This window comes from Suricata suricatta, chromosome 4 (genome assembly GCF_006229205.1).
Source record: "Suricata suricatta isolate VVHF042 chromosome 4, meerkat_22Aug2017_6uvM2_HiC, whole genome shotgun sequence".
Lineage (NCBI taxonomy): Eukaryota > Metazoa > Chordata > Mammalia > Carnivora > Herpestidae > Suricata > Suricata suricatta.
This window is the reverse complement of record NC_043703.1, coordinates 145,136,996-145,158,513: the sequence shown is the minus strand read 5'-3', so window position 1 is coordinate 145,158,513 and position 21,518 is coordinate 145,136,996. Positions and strand designations below refer to the sequence as shown.

The 21,518-nt window shown below is 42.1% G+C and overlaps 1 protein-coding gene and 1 pseudogene across 7 annotated transcripts in view; one reads left to right on the top strand and one right to left on the bottom strand.

The window, feature by feature from the left end:
• The window catches only part of SELENOI (selenoprotein I), a 44,552-nt gene extending 24,266 nt beyond the window's left edge, over window positions 1-20,286 (top strand). Inside the window, exons 5-10 of one of the 7 annotated variants that reach the window (XM_029938139.1) lie at window positions 180-442; window positions 1,368-1,476; window positions 7,318-7,366; window positions 8,736-8,916; window positions 10,224-10,406; window positions 16,607-20,286. In XM_029938139.1, the coding sequence (XP_029793999.1) occupies window positions 180-442; window positions 1,368-1,476; window positions 7,318-7,366; window positions 8,736-8,916; window positions 10,224-10,406; window positions 16,607-16,705 (884 nt within the window). In that variant the 3' untranslated portion in view covers window positions 16,706-20,286. Of the gene's footprint in view, window positions 1-179; window positions 443-1,367; window positions 1,477-7,317; window positions 7,367-8,735; window positions 8,917-10,223; window positions 10,407-16,606 lie in introns of those variants that run through there. The other 6 variants (XM_029938144.1, XM_029938141.1, XM_029938143.1 and 3 more) reach the window with 6 other exon arrangements.
• LOC115290267 lies at window positions 13,896-14,894 on the bottom strand (annotated as a pseudogene).
• Window positions 20,287-21,518: the final 1,232 nt, after the last annotated feature.

The following is a 21,518-nucleotide window of genomic DNA, read 5'->3' as shown; positions in this document are numbered from 1 at the left end:
CTGAAACCTTTGAACTGTAGGAATCAGAGGGTGGATTTTTACTGGCTGGTAGCTGCTCTTGAGGTCACGAACAGGCCTATGATGTGCTGATGTGCTTCGTGTTTCTCCAGTTACGGAAGATTTTCTCCCTGCTGGTACAGATGCTGACCTTTTCCCGCGGTAATGTGTTTCTCTTGCAGATGGCGTGGATGGAAAGCAAGCCCGGAGAACCAATTCCAGCACCCCTTTAGGGGAGCTTTTTGACCATGGCCTTGATAGTTGGTCATGCGTGTACTTTGTTGTGACTGTGTATTCCATCTTTGGACGAGGACCATCGGGTGTCAGTGTTTTTGTTCTTTATCTCCTACTATGGGTAGTTTTGTTTTCTTTCATCCTGTCCCACTGGGAAAAGTATAATACAGGGATTCTTTTTTTGCCGTGGGGATATGACATTAGCCAGGTGGTAAGTATGTGTTAAATTTTCAACAGTGCTATGAATTTTGGGGGGGCGGAGCGGGGGGTAGGGGGGAGTCTTTGTCATTCCTTCCTTACTGCCCTCATACTTTTTTGGCTAGAACTGATGTGTGCTTTAAAACAATTTTCCTTTTAATCTTGTATTATTTGTTGCTTATTTATGAAAATTTCAAACACACACAAAAGTAGGGAGAGCATAGCGAATCCTGTGTCCCTGTTCCTTACATTCAGCAGCTACATGGCCAGACTAGTTTCGTGTGTGTATACCCTTCCAATTATTTTAAAGGAAATTCCTGAGATTATGTGATACACATTTTGCCGTCTCTCTCTAAATAGTAAGCGCACTTTTTAAAAAGCACAATCACAATGTCATTATTACCAGAAAATGAAGTTTCTTAAAGTTAACACATATTTCATTGAATTGCTAATTTTATAACATATAATTGTTACTTTTTTGTCTTTACTGCTAGCTTTCAATCAGTAGAGATACTTTTTTTCCTTTTACTTAAGAGGCCTGCCGTTAACTCTCCCTGCCTGTGAAGCCCGGCATTTTGTGTTGTCATTTTGCCCATTTGTACCTAAAGTCCTAGTAAAGCCTCAGACATTGGAGCATTTGGAGAAAGTGATCGGGTAGACAAATCGGACCATCTCGTACCTTAACCAGTTCCTGAAGTGCCTTAAAGTGTTCTCAGCTATGGCCCGTTGCTTGCATTGTCGAGAAGTTGGTTATTTTATGACATTGTTGGCTAAAAAAATATTTTTAAAGGCAAGAGGCTTGCCACAGTGTCAAATTTAAGTGTACTTCTTGCTTTTACTAAAACTACGAGACTTAACGCCGCATACAGCATTACGGGCTCCTTGACCTTTCCAGCTGTTAATGCCTCTGTGTGCTTTTGTCTGCATTTTCCTTCCAGACTATATCTCTTGTCTACATAGTGACTGCGATTGTGGGAGTTGAGGCCTGGTATGAACCTTTCCTGTTTAATTTCTTATATAGAGACCTATTCACTGCAATGATTATTGGTAAGAAGCTCCATGTTGAAGCCTATCTTAACATCACTTTGTTATCCAAGCCAGTGTTTGATTATTACAAGCAGTAACACCTTCCCCCCTTTCCCATACCCTCCAGCAAGCAGAGCGGCCCTCCAGCCCTGCAGGGTTTCAGCCAAACCAGCGAGGAAGATAAAATTCCCGGGTTTTGGTTTTTTGTGTGTGTGGCACCAAGCTATTTCTAGTCAGAAGAAAATAAATACCAAAATCGCATAAACCTTGTAAACTAACTATTTAGGTGAATCTAGACTGTTTTAGAGGCTCCGCATTTAGGTGGACGTTTCGTGCCTATCTCAGAATTGAAGACCATGAGTTTGTAGGAAGTAGCATAGATGAAACAGAGAGATTACTCTGTAAGACATTCACTTGGAAGGTTGAAAGTTGAGCTGTTCCTCTTGGATGCTCTCCTTCTTTTGCCACTGGATATTAGGTCAAGAATTTTGGTAACAGTGTTTTATTTGGTAAAAAAAATTTTGATTGTGGTAATATTTCCCTTTCGATTTTCGCCAGAGGGCTATCTACGGGATGATTAACTGAGGGGGGCAGTGTTTTCTATGCAGGAGGAGGTTATCTGGACTGCTACTTTGGGGCACTAGAGGTGGCCTTAGGACCTCTGTAGAAGTGGGGAAGAAAGGAAGCTGTGGGCTATTGCTCTGTTCCCTTATCCAAAAAATACCCCCCCCCCCCCGCAGTGCACCTTGGAGATAGAATGGGCATCAGGTAAAGCCTAGAAACAGCTGAGAAGCCGGTGCATTGGGCATTGGCTTTTAGGCAGTGGTTTGGGCCTTTCTCTGTTGCTCTGGTCTACAGATATTTTAGAACCCTGCTGTAATCTGCCAAATGTTCATTTTTGGGTTTTCACACGAACTGGTATCTTTACCCTGGAAAGGCTAGCTGTTTTTCACTCCCACCACATATTGAATCTTCTGGTTTAAGTGGCTAGTCTCGTGGCAGTATTGTTGCATTTTATGTTTAAATGTTAAGTTTAAGGAGAAGATCGACTCCTCTGAGGCGTGAGATACATTTTTGAATGTTAAGTGGATACTTTTAATAGGCACATAGTTTTCTTTGTACCTTCTAAGTTTCTCTGAGTTCTTTTTTCTGAAACAAAACAAAAGGCCACATGTTTCTTTTTTTTTTTTTAATTTTTTAAAATGTTTTATTTTTAATACAGAGAGAGACAGAGCATGAGAGGGGGAGGGGCAGAGAGAGAAGGAGACATAGAACCGGAAGCAGGCTCCAGGCTCTGAGCTAGCTGTCAGCACAGAGCCTGATGCGGGACTCGAACCCATGAATGTGAGATCTGACCTGAGCCGAAGTCGGAAGCTTAACCGACTGAGCCACCCAGGCGCCCCAAGGCCACATGTTTCTATACAAACAAATAAAGCAGTTTCCCAGTAATGGAGTGCCTTGTTTTATTGCACTGTATTGTGCGTTGCAGATCTTGTGTTTTTTACAAATTGAAGGGCTGTGGCAACCCTTTGCTGGGCAAGTCTGTTGGCACCATTTCCCCCACAGCATTGGCTCCCTTCATGTCTCTTTCTGTCAGATCTTGGTAATTCTCATGATATTTCAGGCTTTTTCATCAGTACTATATTGGCTGTGGTGGTCTGTGATCAGTGGTCTGTGATGTTCCTGTTGGAATTGTTTTGGGGGCACCACCAAGCATGCCCACATAAGATGGCCACTTAATAGGTGAATGTGTTTGACTGTTCCATCCACCCTCCTCTCCCTCTCATGTCTCTCCCTCCTCGGGCCTCCTTATTTCCTGAGACACAGTATTGAAATTAGGCCAGTTAATGACCCTCCGGTGACTTCGAAGTGTTCAAGTGAAAGGAAGAGTCACACATCTCCCACTTTAAATTATAAACTAGAAATGAAGAAGCTTAGTGAGGAAGGCCTGTCAAAAGCCGAGATAGGCCCAAAGCTAGGCCCCTTGTGACAAACATTTAGCTAAGTTTGTAAATGCAGTGGAAAAGCTCTTGAAGAAAATGAAAAGTGCTACTTCCTGAACCCAAGAATGGTAAGAGAGTGAGAAACAGCCTTATTGCTGACATGGAGGAAGTTTTAGTGGTCTGAATAGAAGACCAAACCAGCCACAACATTCCCCCGAGCCAGAGCCGAATTCCAAGCAAGTCCCTAACTCTCTTCAATTCTGTGAAGGTTGAGAGAGGTAAGGAAGCTGCAGAAGAAAAGTGTGAAGCCAGCAGAGGTTGCTTCATGAGGTTTAAGGAGAGAAGACTCCTCTATATCATTCAAGTGCAAGGTGAAGCAGCAAGTGCTTGATGGAGAAGCTGTAGCCAGTTCTCTGGAAGATCTAGCTCAGATAATTCTGGAAGGTGGCTACACTACACAGTGGATTTTTAGTGTAGATGTAACAGCCTTAACATGGGAAGGAGATGCCATCTAGGACTTTCATAGCTAGAGAAGAGAAGTCAGGGCCTGGCTTCAGAGGACAGGATGACTCTCATGTTAGGGGCTAACACAACTGGTGACTCGAAGGTGACGCCAGTGCTCACGGATTATCTGGAAATCCTAGGGCCCTTAAGAATTTGCTAAACCTACTCTGCCTGTCCTCTGTACACGGAACAACAAAGCCTAGACAGCAGCACATCTGTTCACAACATGGTTTACTGAATATTTTAAGCCTTTTATTGAGATCTGCTCAGAAAAAAGGATTCCTTTCAAAATACTACCGCTCATTGACAAACACCTGCTCACCCCAGAGCTCTGATTACAACATATAATGGGATTGACACTGTTTTCATGCTTGCTAACACAGCCTTCATCCTGCAGACTGAAGAGTGATTTCAGTTTTCAAGTCTTATTACCAAAAAAATAAATAAATTTTTATAAGGTCGTAAGATCTGGTGGATCTAGGTAAAGTAAATTGAAAACCTTCTGGAAAGGATTCAAGATTCTAGATGCCACTAAGAACATTCATGATTCATGGGGAAAGGCCAAAATATCAACATTGACAGGAATTTGGAAGAAGTTGATTGCAACCTTTCTGGATGACTGAGGGGCTCAAGACTTCAGGGAAGGAGGTGAGAACAGGAAAAGAACCCGAATTAGAAATAGAGCCTGAAGATGGGACTCAATTACTACGATCTCATGATCAAACTTTGTAACAGATGAGTTACTTCTCATGGATGAAAAAGCAACATGGGTTTCTCGAGATCGTGTCTACAGGGGAAGATGCTGTGAAGATTGCTGAAATGACAGCCAGTGCTTTTGCATATTGCATAAACTTCGTTGAATAAAGCAGTGTCAGGGTTGGAGAGGGACTCCTCTGTTTCGAAAGAAGTTCTGTAGTGGATAAACATTACCAAACAGCATCACACGCTGTAGAGAAACTGTGAAAGGAGAAGTCGGACGCGTCCTTGTTTCTCATTTGAAGATCATGCCACAGTCCTCCCGGCCGCCAGCCCCCTGATGGGTCAGGGCCATCGACCTCGAGACAAGGCCTTCACCAGCAAAAAGATTACGACTCACCGAAAGCTCAGATGATGGTTAGAGTTTTATAGCCATAAAGTATTTTTTAATTATAGCAAGCACATTTTTTTAGATGTAATGCTATTGCACTCTTAATAGACGACATTGTGGTGTAAGCATAACTTTTATGTACTGGGAAACCAAAAAATCCATGTGACTTTCTTTCTTGTGATGTTAGATAGTCGTTTTATTGCGGTGGTTATGGAGTCGACCTGTAATATCTCTGAGGAATGCCTGTCCTTTCTACGGAAAGTACATTAGGTGCTGTTGAGAGAAGAAATGGAAGACGCAGTGTGTCTCTCCGGCAACCTGTATACAGCCCAGGCCTCCTGCATCCTTGCTGCATGTAAGCTAGAGCTAGTTCAAGATATTTGAAACTAAAAACGCTCTTGGTAGCAAATGTTTCGCAAGTTTGTGTCAGCCTGTTTCCAACACCTCAGAGCCACACTGATTCTGGGTTAATTGATTCAGTGCCTCTGCCTGTGCTTCCCAGCACGATGCGGAGTCACCTGCTAACAAGGTCTGAGGACGTCCGCTTGTCTCCTTCTCTCTGAGCTCTTCTAGCTTGAGGAACTTGGTTCCAGTTGGGCTTGGAAGTGGCAGAGTAATTCATCTTCTCAGATGAGATTTCTGTTTGGTGGATTCCAGCCTTTTCATCTCATTTTAGCCAAATGTCTCATGAATTGTTTTGAAGGCATCTCTTTCTGTCTTTGATCCTTCAGGCCAGAACTGCATTGAGCACCTTCTCACCCCAGGCCAAAGATGGCCAATGGGAGCCTGGAGTGCATAAGCTAGGGCTAATCTGTTGAGTGACAGTGAAATACCCAAATGAAGTTTCCAGAAACTTGCCTCGTGTTGATTTGGAGTATGACAGAGAGAAAGATCAGGAATTACATCTCTATAATTTGTAGAATCAGAGAATTTTATTTTTACTTATTTTTAAAAAACATTTATTTATTTTGAGGGAGGGAGAGAGACAGAGAGAGTACATGTGCATGCATGGTAGGGGGCAGAGAGAGAGGGAGAGAGAGAGAGAATCCCAAGCAGACTTCATGGTGTCGGTGCAGAGCCTGATGTGGGGCTCATACTCACAAACAGTGAGATCATGACTTGAGTCGAAATCAAGAGTTGGATGCTAAACCGACTGAACCACTCAGGTGCTCCAAATCAGAGAATTTTAAAAATGCAAGGGACATAAGGAAATCATTGAACCCATGCACATTGGATAACTGTGGAGTCTGAAGCTCAGAGAGGTCGTCTGATTTGCCCAAGAGTACATTGCTAGCTTTTGGAGTCATCTGCAAGAAGCTTCTAGTTAAAGCTGTAAGAGAGGATTCCCTGAGGGAGCATAGAGGCACAGGTGAATGCCCAGTTAGGAATGCGCAGGAGACAGAGTTGCCAATAAAGGACCCCACACGCAGTGGCTGGAGGGCTAACGGGAACACTGGGAGCCTGGAGTCACACAGGCAAAGGGAGGGAAGAATTGCAGTTAGCGGAGAGTCACCGAATGCTCTCACTTCGAAGTCAGGAATGAAGGAAGAATATTGAGTTTGGTCATTAAGAGAACTGGGTAAATTCAAGAGCACAGTCTGCAAAGGCAGGCAGAATGAATACACGAGCACTGAGGGACTGAAGGCCATGGAAAAGTCTGGCGAGTGATCGGGAATAGCAGAGTAAGATGGAAAGTGAGGGCAGCAGAAGCAATGGTGGGGCTTCTTGGGAAGGCTGTCCTCATTAGGTCTGAGGGGCCAGAACTGGTGTCTGCTCAGGAGTGGGCGGAGAAGTGAAGAATGCTTGGGAAATAAAAATCAGTGGAAACGGGAAGCTGCAGAATCCATTTATCACCTGACCTGTTCTTTCCAAAACTCACGCTTGTGCGACTGTGCATTCCAGGCACCTTAACATGTAAGAACTCATTTAATCCTCAAAAGCCTACCTTGAGGCCAATTTTAATTCCCAAAACCCTACCGTAGGGGCCAATTCTATTATTCTGTTTTACAAAAGAGGAAATGGAGACACTGGAATGGTAATGTGCTTGAAATCACATGACCTGTTGGCACAGCTGAGATTCAAGCCCAGTCTGGCTCCTGAGCCTCGGCACCGAGCCGCCAGACTGCACCCCCCCCCCCCCCCCCCCCCCCCCCCCGCCCTCTTCGAGTGTCGCTGTGGGTCCGAAATGTAGTCAGCCTCACTGCAGAAGTAAACCTGAGGCTACGAATGGCTGGGTCTAAAAGTATTACAAATGTTGTATGTATTCGGTAATTATACAAATCCCTCTTGCATTATAACTTACAGTAATGTAAACATTCTCCCTTTCAGGCTGTGCATTATGTGTGACTCTCCCAATGAGCTTATTAAACTTTTTCAGGTAAGTACTTTCTTTCCTTGGGCAAGAAGTGTGACAGTTGTTCCTCAGATGAATTTTAGGATCTGTTTTTGCTTTTGGAATCTGGACGTTTTGAGAATGTCATAATAACTGTATTTTGAACCTGGGATGAGGTTAGGGCCCGTTAGGGCATCTATGGTGGCCCTTGGTCGGTTCAACCACAGCACAAAACTGCTAGTTTTTTTGTTACAGTTTTGGCTCACCAGGCAGTCTTCTAATTTGTTATTTTTTGTGAGTAAATTGGGAAGGAGTGTGTTCCCATTGAATAGTGACAGGTAAATGTCCTTTTTAGAAACTGATGATAAGTTTTTACGAATTGATTCTGTGTAAGTTTAGTCAGCATGATCATAACATTAAATTTCTGAACTTGCGTGGTTTAGACCAAACCTGGGATCGATGCTAACTTCCCAAGTCGCACTGTATAAAAATTCCCACCTCGAGGAGTGGGGGTGGGGGCGCACAGTGGGCATTGCCTGGACGGAGCCTCGTTTCTCTGGTCTGCACTTCACCCTCGCTCAGCCACACTGAATTTCCTATGGGGCCTGAGTGTATTTTGCTCTTTTCCCTCCTTGGTAATTGTGCTCCACCTCCGTCTAGTGCTGTTTCCTCCCCGTGAAACACTTGTAGTTCCCGCTTCATCCTTCAGCTTTCAGAGCTGTCTGGCAGCTCCTGCCGTCAGGCCACACCCTGTGGCCCTTCCCTATTTACGGCAGCTGGCAGCCATTCATAGAAACCATAAAACGTAAAGCTCTGAAGGCCTTAGAGATTGAGACATTTCCTCATCTTCTAAGGATGAGGTCCTAATCAGGCAATATCTTGTCCAAGGTCATGTAATCAGTGGTAGAACCAAGCCTTCTTGAATTTGGGGCTTTATTCAGATGAGCAAACGCATATGGGAGCGTGTGCCCGAGACACTGAGATGTGCTAGGACAGCCTCAGAGCAGAGTCTTCCCTCTTAGATACTCCGTCACTCTGTATCCTAATAACTTCAGCCAGGTACTCGCTAGTGCTGTTTTGTGGTCATTGTATTAGCCCCTATTAGAGTGTAAACCTTGTAACACGAAAGATCAGGTTTTATTTATCTTTAGAGGACCCGGGGTCGGAACACATCCATTGTAGTCCGGGCCCTGCCACTTGGTAGCAAGTTTTATAAATTTGACTTCTCACCTTGCCACTTAACCTGTCTGTAAAATGGGGTTTAGTAATGTCGGTTCTCTGTATGCCATGGGATTGTTTTGAGTGTTAAATAAGAGGATAAGTGTGAAAGTAGTCTGAGAACTACAAAAGTTGCAAATATGGTATGAGTTTTATATGTAATAATGTTCTTTGTGTTACTTGATTTTTTTTTCAGAAGCTATAAAAATAACACCTTGAAACACAATTCAGTCTATGAAGCTATGGTTCCCTTTTTTTCTCCATGTTTGCTATTCATTTTGTCTACAGCATGGATCCTTCAGTCACCTTCAGATATTTTAGAGATACATCCTAGAATATTCTACTTTATGGTTGGAACAGCCTTTGCCAACATCACAGTAAGGTTTTTTTTTTTTTCTTTTTTTAAATGTTTATTATTTTGAGTGAGAGAAAGCACATGCAAGGGAGGGGCAGAGACAGAGGGAGAGGGAGGGAAGGAGGGACAGAGAGAATCCGAAATAGGCTCCTTGCTGTCAGCACAGAGCCCAACATAGGGCTCGATCTCACTAACTGTGAGATCATGACCTGAGCCTAAACCAGGAGTCAGACGCTTAACCTGAGTGACCCAGGCACCCTGGCTTTTTTCATCTAAGTCATATCTCAGGAATATATGACAAAATGTGATAATTGGAGAGATCTTTAAAATTAAAATAAACATTTTAATTTAGAGAGATTTTACAATAGAAACTTGAAAGACTAATAAACCCAAACACAGAACATGCCGGAAATTATCTTTTCCAGATGGCTACAGATCTAATGATTAGTTTAGGGAAGCTGAAAGGGGTTTTTGAGAACACACACACACACACACACACACACACACACACACACACTTTTAAATCAGCTGATTTTAAAATTCAGAACAGGATGTGAAAACTTTTAATAAATACACCATATTTTTCAAAAGCCATTTCTCTGCACTGGCCTGGGAAGACGGCACACAGGAGATATCAGGTGCCGTTGAGAAAAGACCCCAGTAGTCCTGACATGCAGCGAGCGTGAGCTCCCGCTCCGGCCAGGACCTCAATAAGTGTTTATAAGCGAGCCACCGAGCTCATGTGTCTGTGTGTCATGTGCGTTCATTGTCACCAGTCCTCCTGATTTCCCAGGGCGTAAAGATCTGAAAATATTAATGAATTGTATTAAAAAATTATCTCTGAAGGAATACGAATAGATTTGAGTAAGGTATTGAAGGTAAAGGAAGCCAGAGAGGTTTTGAGGTGTTAATACGACGACAGGACTGAGCTGGAGACAGCATCCCTTCGTCCCCAGATGGAAACTTAGTTGCATGGAGCTTATTATAAAAGGCTATTTTGAGAGTTCTTTTCAGATCATCACACCATCTTAAAATCGGGAGAAATTCCTTTTATCCAAACTGTTACCAAGTGGAAGAATGCCTTCTACAGCATCCGTACTAACTTGTTTCCCGGCCTCGCCTGACACACACTCTGAGGGTCCACGGGTTTGGAGGTGGGGACAGGGGTTCAGCTGGGCACCCGAGCCGTTGAGATCTACTGAACTTAGTAACGTCATGTAACTGTGTTGGCTCAAGTCCTGGAACGTGTGTAAATGTTGGCGTGACTTATTTTGAAGTGCTTTGCCAATTAATTTTTCATTCAATTTTTTTTTTCTCCCTGACTTCAAGTGTCAGCTGATTGTCTGTCAAATGAGCAGTACCCGGTGCCCAACTTTGAATTGGTTGCTGGTTCCTCTTTTCTTGGTCCTCCTGGTGGTGAAGTTAGGAGTATCCCCTTCCATTGAGAGCGCTCTCTTGTATACCTTAACGGCTGTCTTCACGCTGGCTCATGTCCATTATGGAGTACGAGTGGTGAGTCATCTGGGGCAAAACTGTTTCTGTTTGGCTCTTGTAAGTAGTAGAAAGGTGGTGAAGGAAAAATTTCAAAAGACAGCTGCTTATGGAAGTAGCTGGAAGAATTGGGATAGTCCCTCCAAATTTTGGATAACATCCAGGTACATAATATCAGATGCTGTTTCTCTGATGACTATGTTACAGTAACTATAAATAATTTTTAAAGCTGGATAATTATTATGGGGAATTCTTGTCTTTAGGTAGAAATGTAAACTGTTTCCTTGGTGAGTGGGATTGTACACTCTTGTGTGCTTTTAATGACATGAGACCAAATAATCCCATCTGTTGATTATCTATTTCTATACGTTTTTTAAAAAGTTTACTTACTTATTTTGAGAGAGAGACAGAGACAGAGAGTGTGCACAGGGGAGGGGCAGAGAGAAGGAGAGAGAGGGAATCCTAATCCTGACACGGAGCTTGCACTCACAGGATCATGACCTGAGCCGAAATCAAGAGTCGGATGTGCGAGCGACTGAGCTCCCCAGGCGCCCTCCGTACTTGTTTCTCTAGTTTTAGGGGAGTTTTTAATAAGGGGAATTATAGAAGAGAATGGATTTAAGAAGTATTTTGCAAACCTTAATATTCTAAGAATATTCTATTCTCTTCTAAAAAAAGAGACTAGTTTCAGGGCAAATGGACTAAGATAGATATAATAAAATGAAAATCAGAACTATGCAATTTATTTTCTTTTCCTCATGCTTTAATATTCTTTTCTAATTATTTTTAACATGGTCTTATAATTATGGTTTTTAATTGCTGTACAGTATTCCATCGAGATTACTTAATAATTACCCAATTTACTTAGTTATGATCCAGTTATTTTAATCACCTAGATTGTTTCCAAATTTTTACCATTACAAATAAGATTGGAATAATAATAATAATAATAATAACAGCAACAATAATAACAATCTGGAATAATATATTTTTCTTTGTTTTTCTTCTTGAATATTATTTTTATTTTTTTTATATTTTTTTAAAATAGTTTATTGCCAAGTTGGTTTCCATATAACACCCAGTGCTCTTCCCCACAAGTGCCCTCCTCCATGCCCATCAACCCCCCCTACCACTTCCCTCCTCCCTCTGCAGCCCTCAGTTTGTTCTCAGTATTCAAGAGTCTCTCATGATTTGCCTCCCTCCCTCTCCCTAACTCTCCCCGCCCCGCCCCGTTCCCATTCCCATGGTCTCCTATTAGGTTTCTCCTGTTAGACCTATAAGTGAAAACATACAGTACCTGTCCTTCTCCACCTGACTTATTTCACTTAGCATGACACCCTCGAGTTCCATCCACGTTGCCACGAACGGCCAGATTTCATTCTTTCTCATTGTCATGTAGTACTCCATTGTATAGATAAACCACATCTTCTTGATCCATTCATCAGGTGATGGATATTTAGGCTCTTTCATGATTTGGCTATTGTTGAAAGTGCTGCTGTGAACATTGGGGTACATGTGCCCCTATGTGTCAGCACTTCTGTATCCTTTGGGTAAATCCCTAGCAGTGCTATTGCTGGGTCATAGCAGAGTTCTATTGATAGTTTTTTGAGGAACCTCCACACTGTTTTCCAGAGCGGCTGCACCAGTTTACATTCCCACCAACAGTGTAGGAAGGTGCCTGTTTCTCCACATCCTCACCAGCATCTATGGTCTCTTGATTTGTTCATTTTAGCCACTCTGACCGGTGTGAGGTGGTATCTCAGTGTGGTTTTGATTTGTATTTCCCTGATGATGAGTGATGCTGAGCATCGTTTCATGTGCCTATTGGCCATCTGGATGTCCTCTTTGGAGAAGTGTCTATTTATGTCTTCTGCCCATTTCTTCACTGGATTATTCATATTTCGGGTGTGGAGTTTGGTGAGTTCTTTGTAGATTTTGGATACTAGCTCTTTATTCGATATGCCATTTGCCACTATCTTTTCCCATTCTGTTGGTTGCTTATTAGTTTTTTTGATTGTTTCCTTTGCAGTGCAGAAGCTTTTTATCTTGATGAGGTCCCAATAGTTCATTTTTGTTCTTGATTCCCTTGCCTTTGGGGATGTGTCGAGTAGGAAATTGCTGCGCGATTGAAGTCAAGGAGGCTATTTCCTGCATTTTCCTCTAGGGTTTTGATGGTTTCCCATCTCACATTCAGGTCTTTCATCCATTTTGAGTTTATTTTTGTGTATAGTGTAAGAAAGTGGTCTAGTTTCACCTGCATGTTGCTGTCCAATTCTCCCAGCATCACCTCTTCAAGAGGCTGCCATTTTTCCATTGGATACTCTTTCCTGCTTTATCAGAGATTAATTGGCCATACACTTGTGGGTCTAGTTCTGGGCTCTCTATTCTATTCCATTGGTTTATGTGTCTGTTTTTTGTGCCAATACCATACTGCCTTGATGATGACAGCTTTGTAGTAGAGGCTAAAGTCTGGGATTGTGATGTCTCCCATTTTGGTTTTCTTCTTCAATATTACTTTGGTTATTCATGGGTTTTTGTGGTTCCATACAAATTTTAGGATAGTTTGTTCTAGCTTCCAAAAGAATGCTGGTGCAATTTTGATTTGGATTGCATTGAATGTGTAGACTGCTTTGGGTAATAATGACATTTTAACAATGTTTATTCTTCTGGTCCATGAGCACGGAATGGTTTTCCATTTCTTTGTGTCTTTTTCAATTTCTTTTATAAGCTTTCTTATAGTTTTCATCGTACAGGTCTTTTACATCTTTGGTTGGGTTTATTCCTGGGTATTTTATGGTTTTTCATGCAATTGTGAATGTGATGAGTTTCTTGATTTTTCTTTCTGTTGCTTCATTATTGGTGTATAAAAATGCAACTGATTTCTGTACATTGATTTTGTGCCCTGCAACTTTGCTGAATCAGTTCTTTTTTTTTTTTTTTTTTTGCCAGTTTTAAAATCTTTTTTCACAAATCAGTATAGTATGGTGAGTTTGAATGGCGTATGTAGGATAAAACAGATTATGAGAAGTATCATACTCACATTGAAACTATTATTTTATGGTACTGAATCATCTGATATTCTACTTCCTGCAGTAACTTAACAGACCCAGCTCTACCCTTTGAATGGGCCAATTTTATGATTTTCCTAGAAAGTTTTGAGTTGAGGATAGTTTCTTGCTGTTTCTTCCCATGATCCGAGGCTTCAGACACAATCCTTGAAAACAAGCAATTAGAACCCAGTCTCTCTGGGATAGGGGAGGGATAGGACTGAGAAAAAGGAGACCTAATAACTTTTTAAAGGCCCACAGTTGCTGTACTTTGCAGGATATGGGGGAGCGGAGTGCACACTGGAGGAGGAAAGAATCAGTCCCAACAAGCACACTGGACATTTCTGGACTATCAATGTCAAAGATGCATTTCTAAAACACAAGTTCATAAACAGAAGCTGTCTAGCTAGCTGTTCACTGAAGTGCGTAAGCAGTGGAGTCAAGGAAACACCGTGCTTACATCTTATTTATCTCTAATTTTAAAATAATTCATTGCCTTGTTGGGTATGCAAGTGAGCAGTGGAGAAAGTGGTGCATCTGCAGTACCAGCTGGTGCTAAGGGTTTCAATGCTTCCAGAGGATGCCGGCTAGAGAACTTTATTAGGCACCAGAGGGGCTCTTTTCCCTCAGCCAGGATGCCTCCATGGAAGTTACTTTTGAATTTCGTTTCAAGTGTATATTGTGCAAATTCTAGTCTTGGTTGAGGATAGTCTCCAAAAGTTTCTTGAGTCACTCTCTGGACTCTCTCTTTTTCGATTCTGTTTTCATGAATGATCCTTGAATCCATGTGCATGTCCAGCGCAAGGGTTTCTTGCAGAGGTATAGTGCAGTTGTGAGTTTCAAAGGTCTGATTATACTGTTTGAAGACAGTAGCCTTCAGAGAGTCCAGGTGGCGGCTTCTGAGGTCCATTTTCACAATCTGATGGTGATTGCTAGCAACTGTCAGGGCCTGACGCAGAAGGGGCATGTTGCTTCTGAGCTGGCAGAAGGAAGTGAAGGCGTAGGGGGTCTGGGCACAATATACCACATAAACAGGTTTGTACTGGTTTGGCTTTCTAAACGGCATTCCCCAGGCAATCTGAGTCCGTACCGAGTTCTCCTCAGCATCTCTGAAGCTGACCGTCACATTTTTTAATGCTCTCCGAAGAATTTTCTCAGATGAACTTTTGAATTGTTCCATATCAAAAAGGTCAACGTCTTCACCTCGTTCTTTACTCATTTAAAAAACATCCCAAACTTTCTGCTGCTGATGCAATTGAGTATAAACCATGTCTAAGAGGGCACGCTTATTCTCGCAGAGCAGAACCAAGTCCTGAACGAGAGATTCCTTTCTCTGCCGGAAGTTTACGGTCTGCAGTTGACTTTTAGGTAAAAAATCCCAGGCTTTGAGGACTGTCATCATATCAAGTCAATGGGATTTTCAAGATGGTCCTCTTGATAAACTCGCAACGGTTTCATCCATCTCTGTAGCAGGTCGGTCATCTCCAACAGTGTCTCTTCTCGGCAGCCATTCCCGCCCGCTGCTCCTTCAAAGCCTCATGGATCAGTTCTAGAAGGCTTCTGGTGGAGTTGATCGGGTTTTCCATGTAGAGTATCATGTCATCTGCGAAAAGTGAAAGTTTGACTTCTTCTTTGCTGATTCTGATGCCTTTTATTTCCTTTTGTTGTCTGATTGCTGATGCTAGGACTTCCAGTGGAATAATATATTTTTCTTTATTTTATTTTCTGAGGTTAATTTCAGAGCAATAGGGTTATGTAAAAGGGTATTCATGTTTTTATGGCTCTTAAAATACTGCTTTTATGTGGTATGCTTGTTTTGAAAGGAACTCTACTGTGACTCAGTTTGAGACACATGTCTTCTGTCGTAATATTTTACAATGTGCGCACCTAGGGGCTCCTGGGTGGCTCTCAGTTAAGTGTCCGGCTCCGGCTCAGGTAATGATTTCATTGTTCTTGAGTTCGGGCCCTGCATCAGGCTCTGTGCTGACAGCTCAGAGCCTGGAGCCTGCTTGGGATTCTGTGTCTCCCTCTCTCTCTGTTCCTCCCCCACTCATGCTCTGTCTCTCTCTCAAAAATAAATAGCCATTATAAAAAATATTTAAAATATTAAACCTGTCATGCTTGAGAACTACTTTATACCTTGTATATGTTGCTAAACTTAGGTCTGTTCCCTTAATGTTCTCCCCAAGCAGCCTACATTTGTTAGAACAAAGTAGATGGAAAAAAAATTCGCGGTAACTATGGATTGTGACACGAGGACATAATCATTTATGTTTTTAGTTGTGCATACTTAATGTAAATGCTTTATTTTATATTAACACTCTTCTTAGGCTTTATTTTATATTTCTTTGGTCACATGCATGAAGTAGAATACAGTTGTAAATGTCTTTTATAATTTTTCTAATTTACTACAACCTTTCAGAAGCGTATCTTTAGTTAGGAAACCGTACGTACACCAAACCAAGCCAAAAGCCTTTTATCTTTACATCACAAAGGCAGTACAGTTTCACTGTTAAAAATCTGGAAAATAAATGAAAGTAATTGAGAAAAAATCTAGGAACATCTTTTTTGTCTTCGTGCTCCCTTAACTACTTTGCAACTTTTGACCACAAGGTAAAACTTGCCAGCTACACAAAATATTCATTTGAACTCGTGAAATATAAATAATAACAACAGAACTAGAAATTTGGTAACTGACACGTAACCAAGGTCTTGATACCCTAACCAATGTGGCCTAAACCTCCTAAAATGTAGAGATCTGCTTTTATCCTGTTTCATCAGGATTAGGAATGATTATCTAGAAATGCTGTAAGCAGCTGGATATAGAGTCTAACTATAAATGTAAATATTTGACCTACTAGATATTATATGTCAACTAAGCCATTAGATTTGGGTGTTAATCTGGGTGGTCTGGAGGGCTCTGGAAGAAATTCTAGATTTGGGACTTAGGCAGACCCATGTTTAAGGCCTAACCCTCCCAAGGTAGTTCTAACATTCTGTAGAACTCTAGAGCCGTCTAGCTCTGTGCTCTCCTAGTCCCCAAAAGCCTCTTCATTATTTCTGCTGAGGTTTGCTGTGTCAGTAAATTGTCGTCCCCAGTGGGTGAATTCTGCGTGCTTTGGAAAAATAATTAAGAATGTATTTGTCACCATCTCATGTTCTGGTTTTCTCTAGGTCAAGCAGCTGAGCAGCCATTTTCAGATTTATCCCTTCTCATTGAGGAAACCAAACTCGGATTGACTAGGAATGGAAGAAAGGAGTGTTGGCCTGTAATCTACAGAAGGCAGTACTGTAAATAAGATGCTTGTAAATATTTCATCCATCACCATTGAACTAAACTGATCTGCTTAACAGTCATGGGAACTCAGTGTGTATAGTTCTCGGACAGCAAGAGTGATACGAATGATCTGAACTCACGGAATTTTGGACCTACTAACTCCCAACTTACTGTTTATACAACCATGTGGCTTTTTGGTTAGGCATAATGTACTTTAGACCAGAAAAATGTTTCTAATGATTTTAGCTTCATGATTCCATAATGTTTTGGTTCATACAGAGTTAAAGATGCTCTGTCTTTATTTTTAAAGCCCCAAGATTGGTTTAGGAACCCTGATAGCATTAAGAAAACCACAAAATGTTTTCAAATTTGGTACTGCTTCCCTAGTAGGTCCTTAGCTGTGGAAGTTATCAGTAGCCCAAATCTAAGGTAGGGAAAAGATAAGAGCAAGCCCCTGTTAGCTGGAGATGCCAAATGATTACAGAACAGTGTGCAGTTGCCAAATACTGGTTCCTCTTTCCCACGGAAATGCCTTTTGTCCTCATGTGCTTAGAGAGCTAGTATATATGTATTTAGATTCTCTAGTATTCCGGCTCTCTTTCTTGGAAACAGATCTTGATAAATAGTTTAATTTTATTTTATGTCTTAAAATTTTTTTAAAGTTTATTTATGGAGAGAGAGCGAGAGAGGGAGAGAAAGGGAGAGAGCACAAGCGGAGGAGGGGCAGGGAGAAGGAGAGACTGAATCCCAAGCAGACTCCATGCAGTTAGCGCAGAGCGGATCGGGGGGTCGAACTCACAAACTGCAAGATCATGACCTGAGCCGAGATCGTGAGTCAGATGCTTAACTGACTGCACCACCCAGGTGCCCCAGTTTAATTTTCTGTTAAAGAAAAATATTCTATTGAGACTTAGTAGAGAATGGATTCTCATTGTAGCTCACACATTAATGTGGTTCATTGTTTAAACGTGGTATTTTCCCCCCTCAGCTGCAAGTTGCTGAGATTTGTGCCTGCAAACTATGATGATGTGAATGCATGTGACAGTCCCTGTCTTGTGATAATTACTCGTAAGGGACACAGAGATCTCTTTTTAGAAAAATATGTTTTGGAGTTAGGAATCTCATGAACCTCGCTATGAATTACTGCTATGAACCTCACTCCAAAATTAGTTTTCTGATTCAATTTATTCTTCCATCCGTCCGTCCTGTCTCTTTTTTGTGGAGGAGAGAGTGCTGTGTTTTTTATTTCATACAGGATAAAGGAGTAGCAATTCCTTCTTCCCCAATCGGCCCACTTCCCCAGTTGAAGAAAACTTTTGAGATATATGCCTTAACCTAGTACCTCCTCTCTTTAAAATGACTTGGAATAATAGTTGAGGTTCAGTGACAGACGTAAAAATCCCTTTGACTTCAGAGTGGTCGTTCAATAGATGACACCTTCTCATGAATGTGGATATTTTCTTTCTTTTTGACATTGTCTCCATTGAGTTGGGTGGTGGTGAGATTTACTTGCTGACTTTTCTTTTCTTTTCCACTGAATGAAGTTTGTGCTTGAATGAAGAGTGTATCTTAAACCCTTTTTTTTTTGGATGGATTGCACTTGGATAAAATAGGCACCACTGTGTTGATATGTAATTACATTCTTTACCATTATTTATCTATGAATGTGACCATCGTTAAATTTAATTATAGTGTATTCCTTTTTGAATTTCAGTCTGCTGCTTTGTAAAAATAACTATGTAGTTGATACTTCAGTTTTTAAATTTGTAAATTCTAATCACTGTCATCCAGTTTATTAGAAATGAGTCCAGGAGCTAACTCAGTGGTTCTGTACTCATTTTTAAAAACGGCTCATAAAGGTTGAAGTATATTTGGTGACTTTTTCTGAGACCGAAAATAGGTGAGAAGTTGATCAGGAAAATGTGGGTAGTGATTCCATGTTTGTTAGTAAATTGCCATCATGGAGGTCCGAGAAGGAACAAATTAAGTAACGGTAACTATTTTTTGTATGCCTTGTCTTTTGTCATCTGTAAAATTGACCTGTTTGGGCTGGGGACAAAGCTTCATTCAAAGGCTTCTGAGCTAATCATTTTACTGTCTTGTTGACCTTTGACACAGAATGAGATTAATGTGTATTATATAAGAAAAGAACTGATGAATATTTATTAAATGACAAATTTGGACCACAGGCTTTCTTCACCTTGCACAGTATAGTTACACACACACACACACACACACACACACACACACACACACCCCCTTTCTGGCACTTCTGGGGCTGTTTTCCTCCAAGTGTGTTTCTGTTCTTTTTTCCTATTGCATCAGGTTTATTTGAAATCGTTTGTGCCTGTGCTTTATGTCCCCTACAGTGGTAAAGAACCACGCCGTAGTTTCATTGGCACCGTTAGATGAAAGAAAGGGCTGTCAGCAAGATCAAAGCGAAACTGAGTAACTGTCCCAGAATACTGTGGACTTGGGAATCTCTAGCGGCCTGCTGACCTGTCCTGGGTTTGGTCGTCATCTTGAGACGTTACTCGTGATGCAGCAGCCGAGGCAGGACCCCGTCACAGAGAGCGCTGAGCATTCGTCAGTGCCAAGCACCATAACATTTCCAAAGTAGAGATACAAATAGAAGAGATATTTCGGGCTTCTGCGTGATACTGTGGGGGTGAGCCGAGCACCCCAGCCTTCCTCCCGGCACACGCCCAGCTGCCTGTAGGGGAGCAGCGGCCTGGTGAGCCGCGCATGCGTGTTTCCCATCCGCTGCAGAGTAGAGCGCCTTAGCCAGGCCCGAGGTTCGCTTTGTGTCTCTGCTGACCAGAGTTACCCAGACCTTGAGAAGTTTCCTGTCAGGTTATGGTACGAAAACTGTCCTTTCGTGCTTGACACAAACGATTTCCCTCTTTTTGAGGAGGGGCATGGGGTAGAGCAACCTTTACCTGAGTAGAGTATGTCATTGCGCCGTGCCCGATCCTTGACTTGTCACAGGTGTGTCGGCACCCTCCATCCACACACAGTGGATGCAGTGTATGACTGTTAGTCTCAAGAGTAACATATAGGAAACAAAATTGTCCTTGGCATTTTAATCACACTGTGCTTAAAATACTCTTAATTCTAATTTTCAAAAAGCTCCATGCTGATGACGGTCTAGAATGTTACAGTACTATGACCAGCATGTCGTTCATTTTAGTATAGAGGCTTGAGGAAGAGGAATGCGTGTCTAGCGTTGCCCACATTCTAAATAGGTACCACAAGAGCATTGATCATGACCCGGGGTCTGGACTTTGGAGGAATAAGCAAAAGAAAAAGCAGGCATAGGGTCTACTTTAAGGAGAAGAAGGGCTCATCATAGTGCCCAGTGATCCTAGTGCAATGCAGAGCTTAACTTTTCACATTTCCATTTAAATCATCATCATTCCTCCACTCATTTCAAATTCAAATGTAGATTTGAGTGTCCTACGGGCTCGATTTTCAAAGAATTGATTTTGCAGTCAGTTGAAAAACCTTTGGAATGTACCTTGCTTGCCAAAGTAGACTTTGGTTCTATCACCTGTGGAAAATAAAAATATAAACTGAAGGTGTTTGAGTCAAAGGCTCCATTGCCCGTTTGTATTTTAAGTAGAAGCCTGTGTGTAACTCCTCCTTTCATTCTTCCTTTCCACTTGCCACCACCAAGGATAGTCGCCCACCGGCTCTGTCGCGCCTGGACCTTGCCACATTCCAGTCTCAGTCGCCTTAGATCTCTTTGCTGGTCTGGGTCTGGGAATGTGCCGGAGGCAACAGAATAAAGCCGATGGGCTAGAGCTTTTGGCTATGGGTCCCCCCAAAAGGCAGAAATAAACACAGAAATCCTTGGTTGTGTTGATTCCTGTGCTCGGAGTGGCCTTTAGCAGTTCTGGACTTGACTGAGCACTCTGGGAGATTTGTGAAGTCCGATTAGAATTTTCTTTGTCCTGTGAAGTGTCTGTGTGAGGCAGCATGCCTCTTCACGAACACCCTGCGGGTGAATAACCTTCCTAAATTAGCTGCCAGTACCAGAACCTTCCAGAAGGGATTGTAATTAGGATGCTGCATTTGAAGCACTTTGACATGTACATTTTAAGTGACAGTTTTAACAGGCAGATGGCGTTAAACCAATCACTGTGAAACATGAAAGTGTGATGCTCTCTACGTTTTAGGGAGCTTAAGTAAATTTCTGATTTTTCTTTTATTAAGTACGTACTGCGTGTGATTTGCATAGTTTTCAGCTTTGACAGTGGCACAGATGGCTGACATATTGTCAGGCAGTTACATTCGGGTCTCTGGTAAATCATGGGTGTCCAGCTTTTCCAGAGAAAGTATCCACATGTTACCTTCTTCCTTGTGTGAAGCCACAGGAGTGAGTGGGATCTAGTGGCTAGTTCACTGCAGGGTTTCTGCGGTACAAAATGAACCCAACCTTCTTTTTTTTTAAATTTATAATAGTTTATTGTCAAATTGGATTCCATACAACACCCAGTGCTTCTCCCCAAAAGTGCCCCCCTCCATGACCATCACCCCCCTTCCCTCCTCCCCCTCCCCCTCCCCCTTCAGTCCTCGGTTCATTCTCAGTATTCAGTAGTCTCTCATGGTTTGTGTCCCTCACTCTCCCAACCTTACTTTTGACTCCACGTGCTAGTAATGTGCTTTGCTTTTTAATAAACAAATACACGGCAGAGAGTAATTGAGCTGATTTTTTGGGTTTGTTTTTAAGCAGGGACCTGCTCTTAAGACAGAGAACTTAAATGAGCTAATATTTCGGGAAGCCAACAGTGGTCTGCCATTTGTAGC